This window comes from Formica exsecta, unplaced genomic scaffold (genome assembly GCF_003651465.1).
Source record: "Formica exsecta isolate Colony F162 unplaced genomic scaffold, ASM365146v1 scaffold21, whole genome shotgun sequence".
In the NCBI taxonomy this organism is placed as follows: Eukaryota; Metazoa; Arthropoda; class Insecta; order Hymenoptera; family Formicidae; genus Formica; species Formica exsecta.
Genome location: NW_021849398.1, coordinates 2,143,416 through 2,162,464, shown reverse-complemented (window position 1 = coordinate 2,162,464; position 19,049 = coordinate 2,143,416). Strand labels below are relative to the sequence as shown.

Below are 19,049 nucleotides of genomic sequence, written 5' to 3'. Positions count from 1 at the left end.
TTTTCAATAAGGCAGGAATGAACGCGGGCGAGCGGCAAGTTTGCGCCGCGTGACAAAGTGTCATAAATTTGCGCGCAGATTACGCGCAGTAGCCGCGTTTCGCGAGAGGATAGCAAGAGCGGCGTCGCGAGAGTGGGTAGGGTATACCGGCGAAGGTGAAAATAAGACGTAAACGAGAGTTAAGCGGTTTGCGTGCGGTGAACACGTAGGCTACACGGCCGAAGAAATATCGACGACTTTCTTGCATCGAATCTCTCTCTGTCCTCCATCCCCCCCGTGTTGCGCCATCGCGAAAGATCCGTTATCTCACCGCGAGGAGGGTATACTAATGTATCAATTTGCGCGTCGGTCAGATCGTTTAAACTACTAGATAAATGTCAGCGCGTTTCGCTGTCAGACGCCGACACGTTATTTCGCGAAGTTCTCTCCGCGCGAGGATAAATTGGATCGAGTCGTGTTTGGCAATTTTTTTAGACAGACTTTTTCGATATACGCGAGGATTCGCGAGTAATGAGTCTCTCGAAGCGGTATATGATCGGTATTCCGTCGCGGGGGAAATTGCCTGACTTCAATTTCCCGAACAAAATACGGCGAGGAGGAGAGTCGGCTATTTCCCTGTTTCTGACACGTTGGAGCGCTATATCTCGTGTTTTATGGCATGCGCGCGCCCGCTCACTCATATAATCCTGTATATTATATAAAAACCAGCGAGTTACCAGGTATAACCCTCTCTACGCAGAGGTCAATGAAAATGCGTACGACTATCTCATTTACCGAGCAAGTGTAGAAGCGACGATCAGTCGAAAGGCTAATCGAAAGAGCGAGATCGGAGTAGGAGCAAACAAGCGGCGAGGGGAGGAGGAGGAGGAGGAGGACTCCGATTGCGCGAGATAATTGAAGATAATTTTCTCGGCCTGTGGCCACGGCTCGTGCTGCCATGCCCACTTAACTTTCACGTAAGGGGATGTGGCCACTTAGCCGTTTACATGCTCGCTTACTCTCCATGCATATGTAAAGCGCCGTCGGTGGTTTCCCGTGATGGGTAGACGCAAGGAGAAGAGGCGGAGGGAGAACAGATACGAGAGGATCTCTCTGTGACTTATGACGTATTCCCGGAAGTCTAGGCCGTGAAAAGCTTTTAGTCGCGTCGGGAAAGCCGCGATCCGCGGTGGTGAGTTTTGACCACTACGTGCTCACATGATGATACCTCTGACATTTATTTATGAATTTATACAAATTTGCACAAATAGTGTGGCGATGACGTATGTCTCACGTGCGTTTCTGTCATGCGAGGAACTGCCAAGATGAAAATATTACAGGTCAAATTTGGCAGATGCGATAAATTTGTTGCATTTGATGCGATTTATTTCGACGCTGAATATTTGTCAAAGCAGATGCAGATTTTAACGAATGGTGAAATGGTTTAAATTTCAATTTTTATAAAGCGATATAGACGTAAACAAGGCGCAGTTCGCCGACTTACGAACCCATGTTGCCAGTGGTAATTAATCTGACATTTCAATTTCTTCGGACGCGCGCAAACAAGAGAGACGTAGGACGAAGACGACCTTGCTGAGGATTCTCGGCGATTCGTATTATCAACAACGCTCCTCGAGTTACCGTGCCGAGAAACCGATCGGTATCCGATCTCGTCTACAGGCGGGCGAAGAGGAGAAAGATTTCTTCAATTTCACGGGTCTGTTCGCCCCCTTCAATTACCGGCACTTAACCAGCAATAATTAGACGTTCCGGGATTGGGTATCACGCCAACAGACCTTTAAAGCGGATAAAAGCGAGGCGGAATAAAAGAGGAACACCCTTTCCACCTCGTGTTTACGTCCGACTCTTTCCCTATTAATGTCTCATCCTCCCGCCATTCACTTTCTTTCAATCCGCAACGGCAAACAAGAGTCGTCGTAAAGCCGGGGAGAATTGTCTCGTTCATCGATACATATTTGATTGAACGACTCTCAGTCTTCTAATGGCGAGGGGATGGATATCTCGTAATTATATCAAAGTAGTAATCAGAAACTCCCCGCAATAATTGCGCTCGATAATTTATTTCGCGCATTCTGCAAAATCAATGAGCCGGATGAATCGTCGATATAATATTAGCATCGCGTAATATGCTTGTCTCGATTAATAATAGACACTAACAAGAGATTGCATTCATAATAAAGTAGAATGTGTTAAAGAGCGTTTGAAATTCAAATTTTCAAGAAACAAGGATTGCAATCTCTAGTATGTTTCTTGGCATCTTTAGCAAAGAAGTGTTTATACAATTGATTTTCCGCAGCACGAAAGATATTTGCCGTTTCTTCTCCTAGGAAAGAGTCTGGAAATAATCCTCCATACATCTCTCTCTCTCTCTCTCTCTCTTTCTCTCTGTCTCTCAAGCTAAGAATGCGCGAGGATATCGATCCGTCAAGATAATATCGTAGACACCGTTTCAACCACGCTGCGTTAATCTCGCAGATGATGACATTACATGCCTTCACTACACATACCAAATATCTCCCGGTTCATCTCTCTTATCCGCTCGTTCGCCAATACGCACACAATCGCTGCTTCCTTTCTTCCGACCGCAAACAAGAGAGGAGAACCGTCGTCAAATCCGGGAGAAGAACCATACCGGTCGGCGATACATATTTGATCGAACGACCGAGCCGCGGTCGTCGGAAGGAAGGGAGAGAGGGGCGGGTGGAGTTTTGATGAAGTGCCGGTGGCACGGGGCACGTACACACGGGGGGCAATACTAGACGTCTCGACGGTGGTGAAGCCGATATTTATTGCACCCACGGGACACGCACACACGTACATACATATATATATATATATATATATCTATATATATATACATCGTCGGTATATACTTTGATATAACTAAATTCGCGTTTATGCGCCCCACCCACGATACGATGGTTTCTATCTTTCTTAAAGGAAGAAACACACCTTCTAGCTACGAATCCATCGTGATGAAATGCCTAAAAGTTTCGAGGCGAAACGAGAAGCTCTGAATCATTCGCAACGCTATTAAATCCTGGAATATCAGGAGGATCTGGATTCTCTCCGGTTCGTTTTCGGCCAAAATCGATTCTTCGCGCGACACGTTCGCGATGTCGTTGGGATAAATATGGACCAATCAGACGAGACGGATATAGGAGAACTGTCCGTAAATGTATTGAAATAATAAGAAACTTGGATGAATTTTATATAAGGGAAATGTCAATTTTAATTATATTGAGCTAAAGATATTTTGAGGCCCGTCACGCTTCACAGAAAAATTCATGTGTGAATAAAAGATATCGTGTGGAAATAGAAGAGACATATATACGTTTATAAAACCGGCGATAAAATTTGTAAATTAAACGATAGGAATTTAATAGTAGATTCGAGGGCGAGCAAAATTTTGAACTAAACACCCGCCGGAGGACCTCTCGTTGTGCGTATTCGTTACGTTTTATAATACCCGCGACGCGAGGGTGGCTTTATGACGAATAAAAGCCTTCATGGGGAAGATGAAATTGCGACGCGTGGAGTGAAAAGTTACACTATGGCTCCCGTGCGTGCGCGAAAAACCGTAGGTGCCGTACAATTTTTATACGAGGCATTTTACACCTGTACTCCTCTCACCGTAAACTGCTTCTGTATTATGCTATCAGCGGCGAATAGAATAGAAAACGGCGATGACATTGTCAGCATGTTCGAAGAATTACCGACGAACTGATGTAAAGTAAACCTAATATCATAAAAACGCGCAAAATTTTATGTAAAAAATTTAATAAATGTTCCAATTTTTTTCCATATGAATATACAAAGTATTAATTCGATAAAATCGCGGAGAAAGAATGCAAACTATCTCAATGTATCTGAAACGTTATTCCGTACCGTACCGAGATCCGCAATCTGCATTCTTTTCCCGCGATTTAATCGTGATCGCGGATCTCGATGGGAAATAACGATCTCGCGTGTGTAACACTGACCTTGGTCCTGCATGCGTGGAAGTCGCCGGCGATGTTCCTGAGATTGGCACCCACGCTCGTCCACGATTGCCTCTCGTTGAGGATCAGACAGCAGCAGCTGCTACCGTTGTTGCAGTTGCTCACCTCGCTCGAGCCTGTCTCCATGATGGAGCTCTCCGAGGCGAAGCGTCTTCGCGGCCGCGGCCTTGGGCTCGGCAGCGGTGCACCGCCGCCGTTGACGCACTCGGGAAACTGGAAGGTCGCGTCTCTCATCGGGCTGTTGGGAACGGAAACTGTCACCTGGGGCGACAGTGGTGGCAGCTGATCTACGGCCGACTGCACCAGATCCGGCAACGGCAAGTTCGACAGATCTTCGGCGCTGCCGGGCTGCAGCAAGATCACCAGAGGCTGCTGGGCCTCGGGACCGCCGGGTCGACGGGGTGCCCGATCTAAAAAAAAGCACAAACATCTTCCTTTAAGACTCGTTCTAATTTATAATAGACACAAGATATAGACAAAAAGATGATCGCGAAAGAATTCGTCATCTCGACGTAATTGGGAAATCGACTCAGGATTCTCTCGCCGCGAATGCGTTTAACGAGCAGTCACGTGACATGTAAATTAATAATGAGAAGCGTCTTCGCGGCCGCGGCCTTGGGCTCGGCAGCGGTGCACCGCCGCCGTTGACGCACTCGGGAAACTGGAAGGTCGCGTCTCTCATCGGGCTGTTGGGAACGGAAACTGTCACCTGGGGCGACAGTGGTGGCAGCTGATCTACGGCCGACTGCACCAGATCCGGCAACGGCAAGTTCGACAGATCTTCGGCGCTGCCGGGCTGCAGCAAGATCACCAGAGGCTGCTGGGCCTCGGGACCGCCGGGTCGACGGGGTGCCCGATCTAAAAAAAAGCACAAACATCTTCCTTTAAGACTCGTTCTAATTTATAATAGACAAAAGATATAGACAAAAAGATGATCGCGAAAGAATTTGTCATCTCGACGTAATTGAGAAATCGACACAGGATTCTCTCGCCGCGAATGCGTTTAACGAGCAGTCACGTGACATGTAAATTAATAATGAGATCGCGTTTTACAACTCCCCGTGCGCGACAACGAATGTAATAACACCGGGTACTTGTGTCGCCACGCTCATATAACGACAATTGATTACACGCAAATTACGTCACACAATAGTAGTGACTTTCCATTCCGGTGACGGGAGGATGCTGAGACAGTTACTTCGCTTATAAGGTTTTAATACCACAAAGTGCTCGCTGCAAGGTAAACATGCAGTCCGTGTATGGCGAGAACGACATTGTTGGGTAATGATAGCTTTAAAATTTCTAACGGGTGATTCGCAACAACCTTCTCCTCGCAATTTCGACATTTGTTGTATGCCACGAGAGAGAATCTCCTGAGTCACATATATATGATTTTATATCTAGATAAAAATATATTGTAAGGAATATGATATATATCTAATCGTGCTCTCTAATCTGATACAAGCGATTATTTTTATACAAGCTAAAGATATAAATATGTTTACAGTACAATCATGTACATGTCGAGGCTCAATTTCCTTGGCACGAAAGATACTTTTAAATTCGCGAGAGCATCTCTTCATGATGCAACAAACGTCAACAATATCGTAGTGAGAGGCGTCAGACGGAATCAACTCCGCGAGCTCGACAAACATATATCACTATCTATGCTTGGAAAACGTGCGTTATCATGTCTCGTGGCAGACTGCCTGTCTCGTGTCTGGATATGTACGCGCGTCTTTTTTATCACGTCATAGCTACGATTTCGTAGAACAGTCCTCATCGATAAAGTCTCGACTTGCGGCCGCTTCTGCTACCAAGAGTGACACGCTTTCCTCTGCATACTTATGTCGTCGCTTATTTGCCCGCGCGTCGAGATAATATTCTTCTCTTTACTATCACGTCATCGACTAACGTAGTTTTATTTATTAGACGACTACGTCGTTTTCTCGAGTTCGAGAACAAGAGGATTCTAATATTCTTTAATATCACAGAGATAGCTGGTTATAAATAAATATTTCTTCACCTCGTGTAATCAATATCAGATACGATTGCATGTCAGATATATCAACGCACGCGAATTAATGACGTCATTCCTTCCTTGCAGATAACGGAGCATCGGAGAAGACACTTGTCGCGCGTTACGAAACAGAATCGCGCGATATTATCGCGCTCTTCTGCTCTCGTGGTTGCAACCTTGAAAGCCCATCATACGAATCCGTAGTGAAAGCAGCATCTACTACGCGTTGCTTACCGTACTGTAAGGCTCTAGAAACATTTAGACACGGCCACTTTTCATTACGCGCGATGGATGGATGCACGAATACGTGGTCGGAGAGTTCCATGCGTGACAAAATAACAATTCTACGGTGCCTCCCGGCCGCCCATTGTCTCACGGACTCTGCGCATCCCTCTCTTTTCTCTCCCTCTCTCCCTCTCGTCTTTTCTCGCATGTAACCGCGCACATGGTTGCATCCTTGACATTTCGAGTAGAGGCCCCGGGGCTCTTTCACTTGTGCAACGGCACACACATCGTCGTCAGCTACACTCGATTAAAGCCTCCGCCGCTCGCCGGAGTCGCGGAATCTTCGATAGCTCGTTGAGAGTGCTGCAGCATCCGCGCGAGAAAGAGAGAGAGAGAGAGAGAAAGAGGAGATGCGGCCGGCCGCACTTTTCGTCGCTTGCAAAACATACGTGGCATCGACGCCCCGTTGCTTTCTACTTGTTTTTCCAGCCAAATGTCACTCGACGTAGCCCGCGTGAGAATGCATACGCTGGAACCTTTGCACAGAGATTTATAATAATCCAACTCGATGTTTATTATTACGACTTGATGTATAGCTTCTGATGGAGAGATTAGCAATAGTTATTTGTAATTCAGCTGCGAGACTTTATATCTCTTTGGAAATTGATTTCTAATTGATTTAATTGGTTAATACGCAAACATCAAAAGTTATAAATCTATGAGGAATAGGGCGTACAGATGCATTTTGTAAAAAAGCGTAAAAGAATTAAAACGATATATCGCTAAACGAGGTGTGCCACATTTTTATCAAAGATAAGTTATTTTTCTAGGAATACATAAAATTTTCAATTATAATTCATCAAATGTATTATAACGATAATGCAACAAAGTAGATTATTCTAAAACAATTGGATGGCATACTGTCTAGATAGTAAGATAGTTGATAGGAATAATATAATTAAATAAAATTACATTCATACAAATATTTCTATTTTTATTTCAAAACGAGATACTATGTCCTCTTAGAATTTGAAAATATATATCACACACAAGAAACCTTGAGAGCGAATCGATCCACTACACATTTCTGGCCAATAGCATCGTTATCAAAGAAAAGCTTGACGAAGCATTTTCACTTTACGAAAAACGCACGGTGATTTCGCGCGCGCTTTTCGTATCACCTTTGTTCAACGGCGTGTACCGAAAAGCTCGTCGTAGCAAATCGCTGAAAAGGACATAAAGTCCCAGCGCTGGCGCGCGCGACGCATAAAAGGCGAAGGTTGCCCCGTGAGCAAAAAGTGCAGCGCGCACGTGGCCAACACCCGCATGCACTCTTCATGGTTTCATGTGTGCACTTTAGCGTGTATATCTGGTTCGAGCTATGTGCACACTCCAAGGATAGAGACGTTGACTGACAAAGAAAAAGAGAGAGAGAGAAAGAAACAGAAAATAGAAAGAAAAGCGGCATATATACCTACATACATATATACCACACATGTACGTATATATACGAATGAGAACAAGAGAGAGAGAAACGCAGATAAATGGAATAGGACGGAGGGAGAGAAGAAAAGAAAGATCAACACGGAAAGAAGGAGCGAGAGAGAGAGAGAGAGAGAGAGAGAAACGGAGACGGTAGCATATGCGAGCACACGTGAGTCACATGGAGCGCCCTTTGTACATAAGCGCAACGCAACTTGTTACAGTGTATGCATGTAACGGCGCGAGCCAGTTTCGACTGTGTAGGTGTATGTACGCGAGCGTGCACGCGCGCAGTGAACGCACAAAGAACCTCTCTCAAGGCCGCCGGAGCTGCACAGCATCGCGTATATACGTACCAGAAATGCGTAAAATACACTGCGGCCGCTGCACCGTACGCTTCTCTCTACGCGTGCGCTCCTTCACGCGCGTATGCGTGCGATTGTCGCAATCGAGTGCTTTTTTTATCGCGCTACTCTTTTACATACTTTTCCGGAACAATGAAGCAGCGACACCGACAGATACGAGAGCACGTGGTTATAACTACGTCGTTTCGCAAACCTATCGTGGATCGATCGTGATTCTTGGAAAAACGTCAAGCGTAATGTGTTTTGATACCTAGCCAATTATTCATTGATGTTTTCTTAAGCGCGCCATTTTTATCAATCCTTTCATTTTATCAATCCTTTCCATTTTATCAATTATTTTATCGAGAATTGCGCTCAGCTGCTATTTATGCACTGAGAATTAATCTTGTGTAATTAAGTTTAATTTCACATCACGAAATTATTTTCACTATTAAATTATACGATGGCTGTAGCGTAATAAAAAAAAAGAATTCAATATTGAAATAGCGAAAGACTAACAATAAACTGAAATATTTTCATTCACTTGGCAAAGTGTACGATACGATTAATCGTTCATAAATATAAATATCCTTAAATATCGTTCGATAGAATTACAGTTGAATGAAATTAGAAGCGTAAATTCATACTCTTACTACGTAAACAGAAACGATAACTCGCAAGGTAAATGTTTCAAACAAAAGCCCCGGATTCACTGTGTATTCGGCTCATGTCTAACTTGCGATGTTGAATATATTATACGTTTCGAAAAGGATTATATACAAAGCGCGAGTGTACCAGTCGAAAGGTTACACGTAACGCGATGCATCGTCGATCGATTGCGGGGCGAACAGAAAGGTCGATCTGTCGTATTCGCGGCGCATTGCGTTTAATAACTGATTAATAAGAGGCGTCATTATCTATCGGCGATTTTAGTATGCCGACAATATTATCAGGCGCGTTATCCCGCGTGGTATCGCGCAATCAAAATGCTAAAAAAAGAAAAAAAGAAAAAAAGAAGAAAATACGTGCCATTTTCACTATTAAATTATACGATGGCTGTAGCGTAATAAAAAAAAAGAATTCAATATTGAAATAGCGAAAGACTAACAATAAACTGAAATATTTTCATTCACTTGGCAAAGTGTACGATACGATTAATCGTTCATAAATATAGATATCCTTAAATATCGTTCGATAGAATTACAGTTGAATGAAATTAGAAGCGTAAATTCATACTCTTACTACGTAAACAGAAACGATAACTCGCAAGGTAAATGTTTCAAACAAAAGCCCCGGATTCACTGTGTATTCGGCTCATGTCTAACTTGCGATGTTGAATATATTATACGTTTCGAAAAGGATTATATACAAAGCGCGAGTGTACCAGTCGAAAGGTTACACGTAACGCGATGCATCGTCGATCGATTGCGGGGCGAACAGAAAGGTCGATCTGTCGTATTCGCGGCGCATTGCGTTTAATAACTGATTAATAAGAGGCGTCATTATCTATCGGCGATTTTAGTATGCCGACAATATTATCAGGCGCGTTATCCCGCGTGGTATCGCGCAATCAAAATGCTAAAAAAAGAAAAAAAGAAGAAAATACGTGCCGCAATAATGTTGCGTCAACCGCGCGCGCGATTACGACGCGAACGATATTAGGCATGCATTTCCACAATAACTATTTGTCTTGCCTAATACGTGATTGACTTGGGATTAAATTATTCCTTTGACAACTGCGCGATATTTCAAAATTCAATATTTATAAAATCGATATTATGAAAATATGTAGGAGATCGATTAAAATAAGTTGTAAGTTTAGCGTACTAAATTTTTTTTTAAATCTTTGAAAAAATATAGAATTAATGAATTAGCGTTTTTCTTAACGTCGTTCATCCCGATATTTATTTGTGACCGTTCGCGTTCGCTCGTTTGCTCCGGACGCGTCCTTACGCAGCGGGCGCAATTTCGATCCGGTGCAACAATCACGATTATTAGCCGCTACGGTCGTCCCCGGTCACCGTCATTATTTCGCGAATACTCGGTAATAATAATCGGACGAGTTTTGTAGCGGGCAAAGGCGCGCGCGAGAGAGCGGAAATCGATTCCGCGAAGGGCGATTCGCCGAAGAGGCAACGATCTGCGATGCGAAGGCGCAGCCCCGGCTCTTCGAAACGCGCTCCGGGACACGTGCGGCGCAGGATGCGTTTCGTGAGTCGCGAAAATTAAATAAAGTACCCTCCTTCCATTCTACGGGCCCGTTGCACTTCCTCGCGATTGTCTCATTCTTTTATCGCCCGTTCGTTTCACGTGTTCCCTCTGTCACGGTTTCCTCCCCCTTTTCCCTTCCCCATCGTGCCGTTCTCCTCGTCGTCCCTGATAAATTTGTGAAGCGTGATTCGCGTCCATCACTCATGTATAAAGGTAAAAGACAAAGCGATAAAAGAGAGTACTCTTTATTCGCTTCGTGCTTCTTATAAAATGTCACTTGTCAGTTTCCTATTTTTTTTTCACCTCGTCGCGTTTCCCATACCCTCGATTCCTTTTCACACACTCGTAATGACAAATTAAAACTTCTTGCATTTCTTATCATTAAATAATTTGTGATTCGAATATAATATGTAATTTAAATTTTTTAATAAATTTCTTATAAATATGACATTAAGAATTATTTTACCGCGAATAAAATCGGAATCAATTCGAATATCCGTGAGTGTTTATCGTCGCATCTTCTTCAGCGCGTAAGTGGACGCTTATTTTCGACTCTCGAAAAGTGCGTTTCGCGAAGCATAGAGCGCGAAGATCGCATAAGGGCGAGCCGAGTGCATTAATCAGCGTGGTATTCGGGTGTCTTCAGAAAGAGGACTGAACATTTGGTTGGCTGTATTTCATCAAAATACGCAGAAGATAACGTCAACAAACGTTGCGCATTCACAACCAGAAGTTATTTTTAAAAATCGCGAAGAACTTTAATTAGTGTACGGGAGGAGGGAGTCTCTCTCATCGTGACTCACGTACGTGTCTCAAGTTACTTTAACAAGTAACTGAGTTGTGACGCGATGAAGATAGCGAGAAACGAAAGCAACAATTTGAAAGGATTAAGGGCGTGTAAAGAAATAGGAAAAAAAAACAATTCGTTCCGCGGCGCGTATCAAGTCTCTCTCATCGTGACTCACGTACGTATCTCAAGTTACTTTAACAAGTAACTGAGTTGTGACGCGATGAAGATAGCGAGAAACGAAAGCAACAATTTGAAAGGATTAAGGGCGTGTAAAGAAATAGGAAAAAAAAAACAATTCGTTCCGCGGCGCGCATCGAAGGATCGCAAGGACTGAATGTATACGCACTTGACTTTCACGCTCGATGAAATTTCGATGACAGATCGTGATAAATATATAATACGAGTCGGTGCGCAATCTCGGCGGTGCAGAAGGAAACGGTTCGCGTAGATAAGATCTGCCGAATTTCATGAGCCGGTGGATACGCGTGCCCCTATCTCTGATCCGGTCTACCAGAAACGCGCGGCTTCAAGAGACCGTAAAAATGTTTTACACTGCGCGTTAATGTGCTAGTGCATCGGTGAGGAGAGCGGATATTATCTCGTCGATGAATTATTAATGTCGATGCAGGTAGTTAGTACTAGTACACCAAAATTAGCGAATAGCCCTGTTGACTGCTTCAATCAACGCTGGGGAATTAACAAACCGGAAAGATGCGCGTCCGTCGAAGATAAATATTCATTTGCCGGAATATGAGCAACGACCTCATTTACGAGCGTTGATTACAAAATGATTCATAAACGATCTAAAAAGGCGAGTGAAAAACGAGTTATTTGTGTACGTTATTTAGAATCATTCGGGTGTTACGGAAAATTTGTTAAGAAACATCTATATATTTTTACACTTACTTTCCTGAATTAATATATGGTTATACATTTCTAATGCGTCGCTATTACGGATATCATAACGCGTGGATTATTCAACTTTAACTATCCTTATGTAATTGTAATAACAGATGTAAAACCTCATTATAAAATCTCGAACGGACGCACGGTTGATAATTAGAAACTGAAAAAAGTGCGATCTAGACTGACTTCTTGCTACTATTCCATTACTTTGAACCGCATTATTACGTTCTGTATTCCAATGATACTTCTTTTATCTCGATCAGCGACGCTTGCATAACGACCAACGACCGCACCGACAATTAATTAAACGTCCACTTCTGTCCGTGATCCGGAAACCGCTAGAACACGCGTTTATTATCGTTTGCTTTTCGCGCGTATGCTGATTTATCGACGTTTAACGAGGCATCTCCGAGAGAAAAACTACGGAGAAACGGAGAAGGAGAGAGAGAGAGAGAGAGAGAAAAAAATTCGATAAACTCGACGGGCGAATAGATAAAAAGAAGCGACGTCGTGCCCTCGAGTGTGTCTGCCTTGCGACGAGATAAAGCGCGGTTTACACGCTTCCGACGATAACGGATCACACAAGAGAATCGGAGGATCTCCGTCCGAGTGAGGGATGCGATGAATTTTTGAAGAATTCTGTCAATAGCAGTCGCTCTCGCCGAGTATATATGAATGGCGGGAAGCGGTGGAGAGACCCGGCAATCTGCAATGACGAATTCCTTTCAATATTTCATGAGATCTATAGACTCTCCAGTCACTGTTCTCTCATCCCGATGGGCATCGATCGCCCGTCTGCCGCTACTCTAAACTCTAAGTGGGATATCCTTCGATAAAACAAGCAAGTCATAGTCGTCGTGATTTTCACGCTCCATTTGTCGATGACGAAAAAGCATTAATGTAATTATCGATTTCTAATTATATTTTAAATTAAATCTAAATTAATTATTCGAGAAATGTCGTTTCAAGTGTGATTTTAGCGCATGGATGGATATCCGGTCCAAAATTGTGAAAGAGCAGCTGCTATGACAAGAGGATTTACTAGAGAGAGAGTAACGTAATACCAAGTTCAGTGTCAAGTGCGTATCGCATTACACGAGCGTTATACGATCTTTCTCGTACCGAGAAATCAAACTCCTCCGATTAAAGCGTGCGATCCCGATCGCATTTGATTCGAGTCTTATCAGTCTCGTTTGTGGGAAAGAGGCGCAAGGAGGAGACAATGCGAGAGATAAGTCGAATCACACGCTACGTTTAACCCGCAGCGTCGTTTCGGGAATTTCTTTGAAAATCGATTTCGCGCGAATAATAAATATATACTGTATACATACATATTCGAGTATTTCGCGTTAACGAGTTGACGTTCACTCGAGCGTGATAAATTCCGGGTAAAGGACTCATCAGAATGAGCGACGTTCGAATTGATTGTATCTTTCTCTTAAAAGGGCAACCAGGGACGTGGCAATCTTAAAATATATTCGGTAATCGCGACGATCATCGCGCTTTCGCGAGGCGTTTGCCGCTCACGCGCGACGACACGAGGGGGAAAGTTTTCTGCAAATGTGTTACGAGAGAAGAGTCTTTTGCGCGCGCGGGGGACTGCCCACAGCTGTTCCTATAAATAACAACCCCTGATTTGATGCAACCGCGCGAGTGCTCGCGGCGGCAATTCTGCATCTTCTCTCGCGAAAGCGCCGCAACTATGGTTATTGACCCTCGTGCGCGCGGGCCCGAAGCACTATTTCCGTTCGTGAAATAATGGGCCGCGAGCATCGTAACGTGTGATTTAAACGCGCGCAAGGATGGATCCCGAGGTTCAATGCGTCGACTACGTAATCCAATATAAATGCGAGACACATTGTGTCAAATTGTTCTTTATACGTATTTGGATATACATACTTGAAGAGCTAATTTTTTTTGTATTTTGACTATACTTATGTTTGCCTCTTCTAAAGATCTCTTATATTTAATGAATTTCATCACTTTCGACCTTCGAAAATGTAAAAAGACGAGATATATATATACATATATACCTATATATTCTGTCTCGGTATTTTTTTGAATAATTATTTTGAAATTGATTGACGGATTAATTATATATTGACAGATTAATTATAGATTAATTATAAATAATTATATTAAGTTGTAGAGATTGAGAGAATAAATCCTGTCTGATAAATAGAGTAAATCTTTTGATATTCGTAAATCAAATGACAACGTTTTTGAATTTTCACGATTTTATCGGTAAATGAAAATTACGCGCATGGCAAAATCAGAGTAGCGTGTGTTCGCATTAAAACGATGCATTACGATTGAAGATTTGATTATTGTCCGTGGGACATAATTACGTTCTACCTGACGTACAGCTTTATTCGCACAGCGAGCAAAATGCAATAAAATATATTATACAATGAAGCGGGGGATTTATCCGCGGATTACATTATCCATCACGGTCGCGAAAGATCAAATCTCCATAAATTATTCGTTGTACAAACGATATTCATTAACGACGCGATTCGAATAGCCGCCAAGTGTAATGTGCGGTAAGCGCACTCGTAATACCTCTACCTGATTCTCTCAATATATTTTTAATGCACCGAAACGATATATTTTATCACGTAACTATAGTCTACACAAATTTTTTCAATCACGATTATCAAACCGCAATTAAATGAAATAAGCAAAATTTGTCACATTTGTCGTCCGACATCCGTCGATAAAGTTTCAATCGCGATGCTGCTTGACTTAAAAGATTCCAATGTTAGAGATTTATCATTTTTAGCAAGCCGATCGATCGGCAGCAATCTTCTACACATATACTGATCGATATACATTATCGTCGTCCGACATCCGTCGATAAAGTTTCAATCGCGATGCTGCTTGACTTAAAAGATTCCAATGTTGAGATTTATCATTTTTAACAAGCCGATCGATCGGCAGCAATCTTCTACACATATACTAATCGATATACATTATAATAATATTTTTAGTCGGGAATAAAAAATCGCGCGACTTTAACGAGAATCGAGCGTCAATTCTTTTGCGAATTTTCTACTTAATTTAACAGAGCGGCGAGGCGCGAAGAGAGAGAGAGAGAGAAAAAACGAAACAGAGAGAGAAAGAGAGAGAGAGCAATCGATGATGTCACGCACTTGCGATTGATAGCCGCAATCTTTTTATGAGATGCGCCGGCACGATCGACATCCGAGATTCGGGCCTCGTCGCAGCATCGGCTGCGCGTTTTATAGCGCGTTTTAGTGCGTGTGCTGCGACTGACCAGCGATCTTTCTTTTTCTTTTTCCTTCTCTCGTATCTCCCTCGCATCACCGATCCTCCTCGCTCTTCTGGCCTCCTCTCTTTTCTTCGTAAAGGAGGCACGACTAGCGGGGCAGGGTCATGGCCGGACATCGTCTGCCATACTTTCTTTCTCTCTTTCTGTTTCACTCGCGATGCTCTACACCCACATTACATCTGTTCTATTCGCGTGTAGTCCCCCCCTCTCGCACTGCACTCTCGTAAAGCTAAATTTTACTGTGCGCCGAATATGAACCATCGCGATTTCGCGAGAGATGTCCCCTCGTATCATCGAATAGATCTGTGAGCGATTTTTCTAAACGGAAATTGCAATTGCAGGTATGGGACATATTTATGTGTGACGTGTATTGCAGTATTTATTTCTAAAAGCTATCTAATCAGCACGCACTCTCTATTCAATCAAAAATAGCGAAACATTGAAACGTCAAAAAAAAAAATAGATTTATATTGACATAACACGAATTAAATATCATAATAGACACATCGCGCGACTTTAACGAGAATCGAGCGTCAATTCTTTTGCGAATTTTCTACTTAATTTAACAGAGCGGCGAGGCGCGAAGAGAGAGAGAGAGAGAGAAAAAACGAAACAGAGAGAGAAAGAGAGAGAGAGCAATCGATGATGTCACGCACTTGCGATTGATAGCCGCAATCTTTTTATGAGATGCGCCGGCACGATCGACATCCGAGATTCGGGCCTCGTCGCAGCATCGGCTGCGCGTTTTATAGCGCGTTTTAGTGCGTGTGCTGCGACTGACCAGCGATCTTTCTCTTTCTTTTTCCTTCTCTCGTATCTCCCTCGCATCACCGATCCTCCTCTCTCTTCTGGCCTCCTCTCTTTTCTTCGTAAAGGAGGCACGACTAGCGGGGCAGGGTCATGGCCGGACATCGTCTGCCATACTTTCTTTCTCTCTTTCTGTTTCACTCGCGATGCTCTACACCCACATTACATCTGTTCTATTCGCGTGTAGTCCCCCCCTCTCGCACTGCACTCTCGTAAAGCTAAATTTTACTGTGCGCCGAATATGAACCATCGCGATTTCGCGAGAGATGTCCCCTCGTATCATCGAATAGATCTGTGAGCGATTTTTCTAAACGGAAATTGCAATTGCAGGTATGGGACATATTTATGTGTGACGTGTATTGCAGTATTTATTTCTAAAAGCTATCTAATCAGCACGCACTCTCTATTCAATCAAAAATAGCGAAACATTGAAACGTCAAAAAAAAAAAATAGATTTATATTGACATAACACGAATTAAATATCATAATAGACACCTATAGATTTTCGTTAATACAAGAGAATAATCTTTTGATTGAAATGGAGTTTATAAAATTTATTTTAACTATTATATTTTATGTTAAAAAATATGCAAGTTTCGCAAACTTTCATTATATTGCAAAATATAATTTATAAGAATACAGAAATATAAAAGCAAAATGATAATATTGCTATGGGAATAATATTGCTATTTCCGCAACATGATGTAACATGCGCCAAAAAAAAATAATACCAGGATATTACTATCGCGAGGATAATGCTCGAAGCTGTCCTGTAATTTTTGTCTAGAGTGACGTCAAAGACACACGCCCGAGGCATCGCACAAAGTTGAAAGTCAAGGCGTCTAGAGATCTCGCTACCTGGAATGGACCGAACAAAATATTTCGACCGTGATTCACAAGGACAATGACCCGGGTCAATGGTGTAATTTTCGTCAATGTGGTGCAACACATGCGAAAAACCCGAAGTTTCTCCAATTGTCAAAAACACAGAACAGATAGAAGAAAAGATGGTTTCATATTCTTAGTGAATATATAACTGTACAACGCTTTCTTTTGACACATTTTAAGTTTTATTTATCTGTGAGACGAAAAATATACATAATTTCAATATCGCGTTTTTAATCGATCATTTTTAACATGAGTTTCACGAGAACGCAAGTCTTTACGATGCACGTTGACAAATATATTTTTCGAAACAGCCTCTCTATAAATTATTCTCAATGCGTAAGAAATTAATCACGCTGGGCGCAGAAATTAAAATGTCACACGTGGGTCCCTCCCATATTTCTTGCACTGCTCCGAATTGTTCCCCGCTACAACCACGTGTTGCACTCCAGAATTCTGTCCGAGATGTTATCGACCGTTCTCGCTGCGCTATTCTCGTTCTGATAGCTTTGGCAATTTAATAGCCTTGGTACTCGGATAATTTTAATGTTTTAGATAACATCACTACAACCAGTGGCTTTAACGAAACTGGTAAGTTTGCGTTAGTTACTTACGAAATCGTCATGAAAGAAATCAAGGGATTGTTTTGCTTTTTACAATTTAGATGTTTATTGAACAATCATAATTGTGATATTTTTACAAAAAAAAAAGTAGACTTTCTTATATCTTATTTCTTATGTTGTTACATGTTCGCTTATTAATTTATAATCTACAAGTATACAATCATTATAAACGAGAATGGCACATGCTGCGCTTTATTTCCAACAATTGCATCGCGCAATCGATAGATACGTCAAGGGATACAAGGGGTTCGCATCGGTAATTCCTAGTTTTATGATAATCGCTCTCAAAAATATCAGGAAATGGCAAATTCTCTTTCATGTCATTGCTCTCGATCTCCATCATGCTTTTTCAACTAGCATAACGAAATAAATTTTGTCCTATATCTATATACTATCCGTAACGATCACAAACACAAATTATATTTTTATAATTTTCGTATACAATTTTTTAATTTTTTTTCAATTTTTTAATTTTTTAGTCAAAATTATGGTCTAATTTTCAATCTTAATTATCCAAAAACATTATCATTTTATGTATAATAAATTTAATCGCATCAATCTTACTCTCTCTCTCTCTCTCTTTCTCTTTATTTACATACAGTATCATTAATAAATTTACGCATATATGCATTTCCTATAATGCCTCGACACGCGGTAGAATTTATGCGTTAAAGCATTAATGACCAGATGTATACATACGACAACCAATCAATTATCAACAATCATTTCGCTACTAACCTCGGAGTCGAGTTGTCCGCAGTTTCAAGCACATGACAAGTCGACTGTCAGTTATTCTCTCTTTTTTTTTTCTTTCTCGGTATTTTCCTCTCACATTTCGTCTGACAAATCGCTCATCGTGAAAATTTGCCATACGTGTATATCCCGAGGTAGAACGAGACGCTCAAGTGCATAAATCTTAGAAATTCGTACAACTCACGATTTCGCGACGGATGGTGGGCGTTCCTGCTCCGGAGGGCATTCTGCAGAGTTACGTATAGCTGCAGCATCAGCTGCTCCTCCGCTCGCGTCCCCTCATCGTTGTCATCGCCGGGCAAGAAGAATGGTATCGCCATGGTTAAGGTGCCTTCTTTGCTTTCTCTTTTTTCTTCCTCGATCGTAGGTGCAGGTAAACGCACCCCGAGTTGTCTTTCAAACTCCGCGTGTCCCCTGCTTCGCCCTGCAACGGCGCACTGCAACGAAAGCAAGTAATGTTTGTGGTTGAGCTCACTGTACACTCTCCTCGCGCACCTCGATCGCGTTTAGAGTCTTCAACGATATCTATCTATATATAGTTCTCACACCGAATCGCGCTGCGCGTTTTAGAACGCGTATTAGATGCCGCACGTGTCCGTTCAGTTCACCGGCGCACGCACGCTTTCAATGTTCATCGTAGTGGATCGCACGTGGTGCGCGCACGCAGCAGCCCCCAGTGTTTATACGGTATGCGTAGAGACCGGGGGAAA

The 19,049-nt window shown here is 42.5% G+C and overlaps 1 protein-coding gene across 1 annotated transcript in view; it reads right to left on the bottom strand.

Moving 5' to 3' along the window:
- LOC115234841 overlaps nt 1-19,049 on the bottom strand; it is a 72,204-nt gene that overhangs the window by 9,106 nt on the left and 44,049 nt on the right. Inside the window, exons 4-5 of the mRNA XM_029806189.1 lie at nt 4,572-4,859; nt 3,984-4,449 (exon numbers count right to left, since the gene is read on the bottom strand). Coding sequence (XP_029662049.1) covers nt 3,984-4,449; nt 4,572-4,859 — 754 coding nt within the window. The remainder of the gene's footprint in view (nt 1-3,983; nt 4,450-4,571; nt 4,860-19,049) is intronic.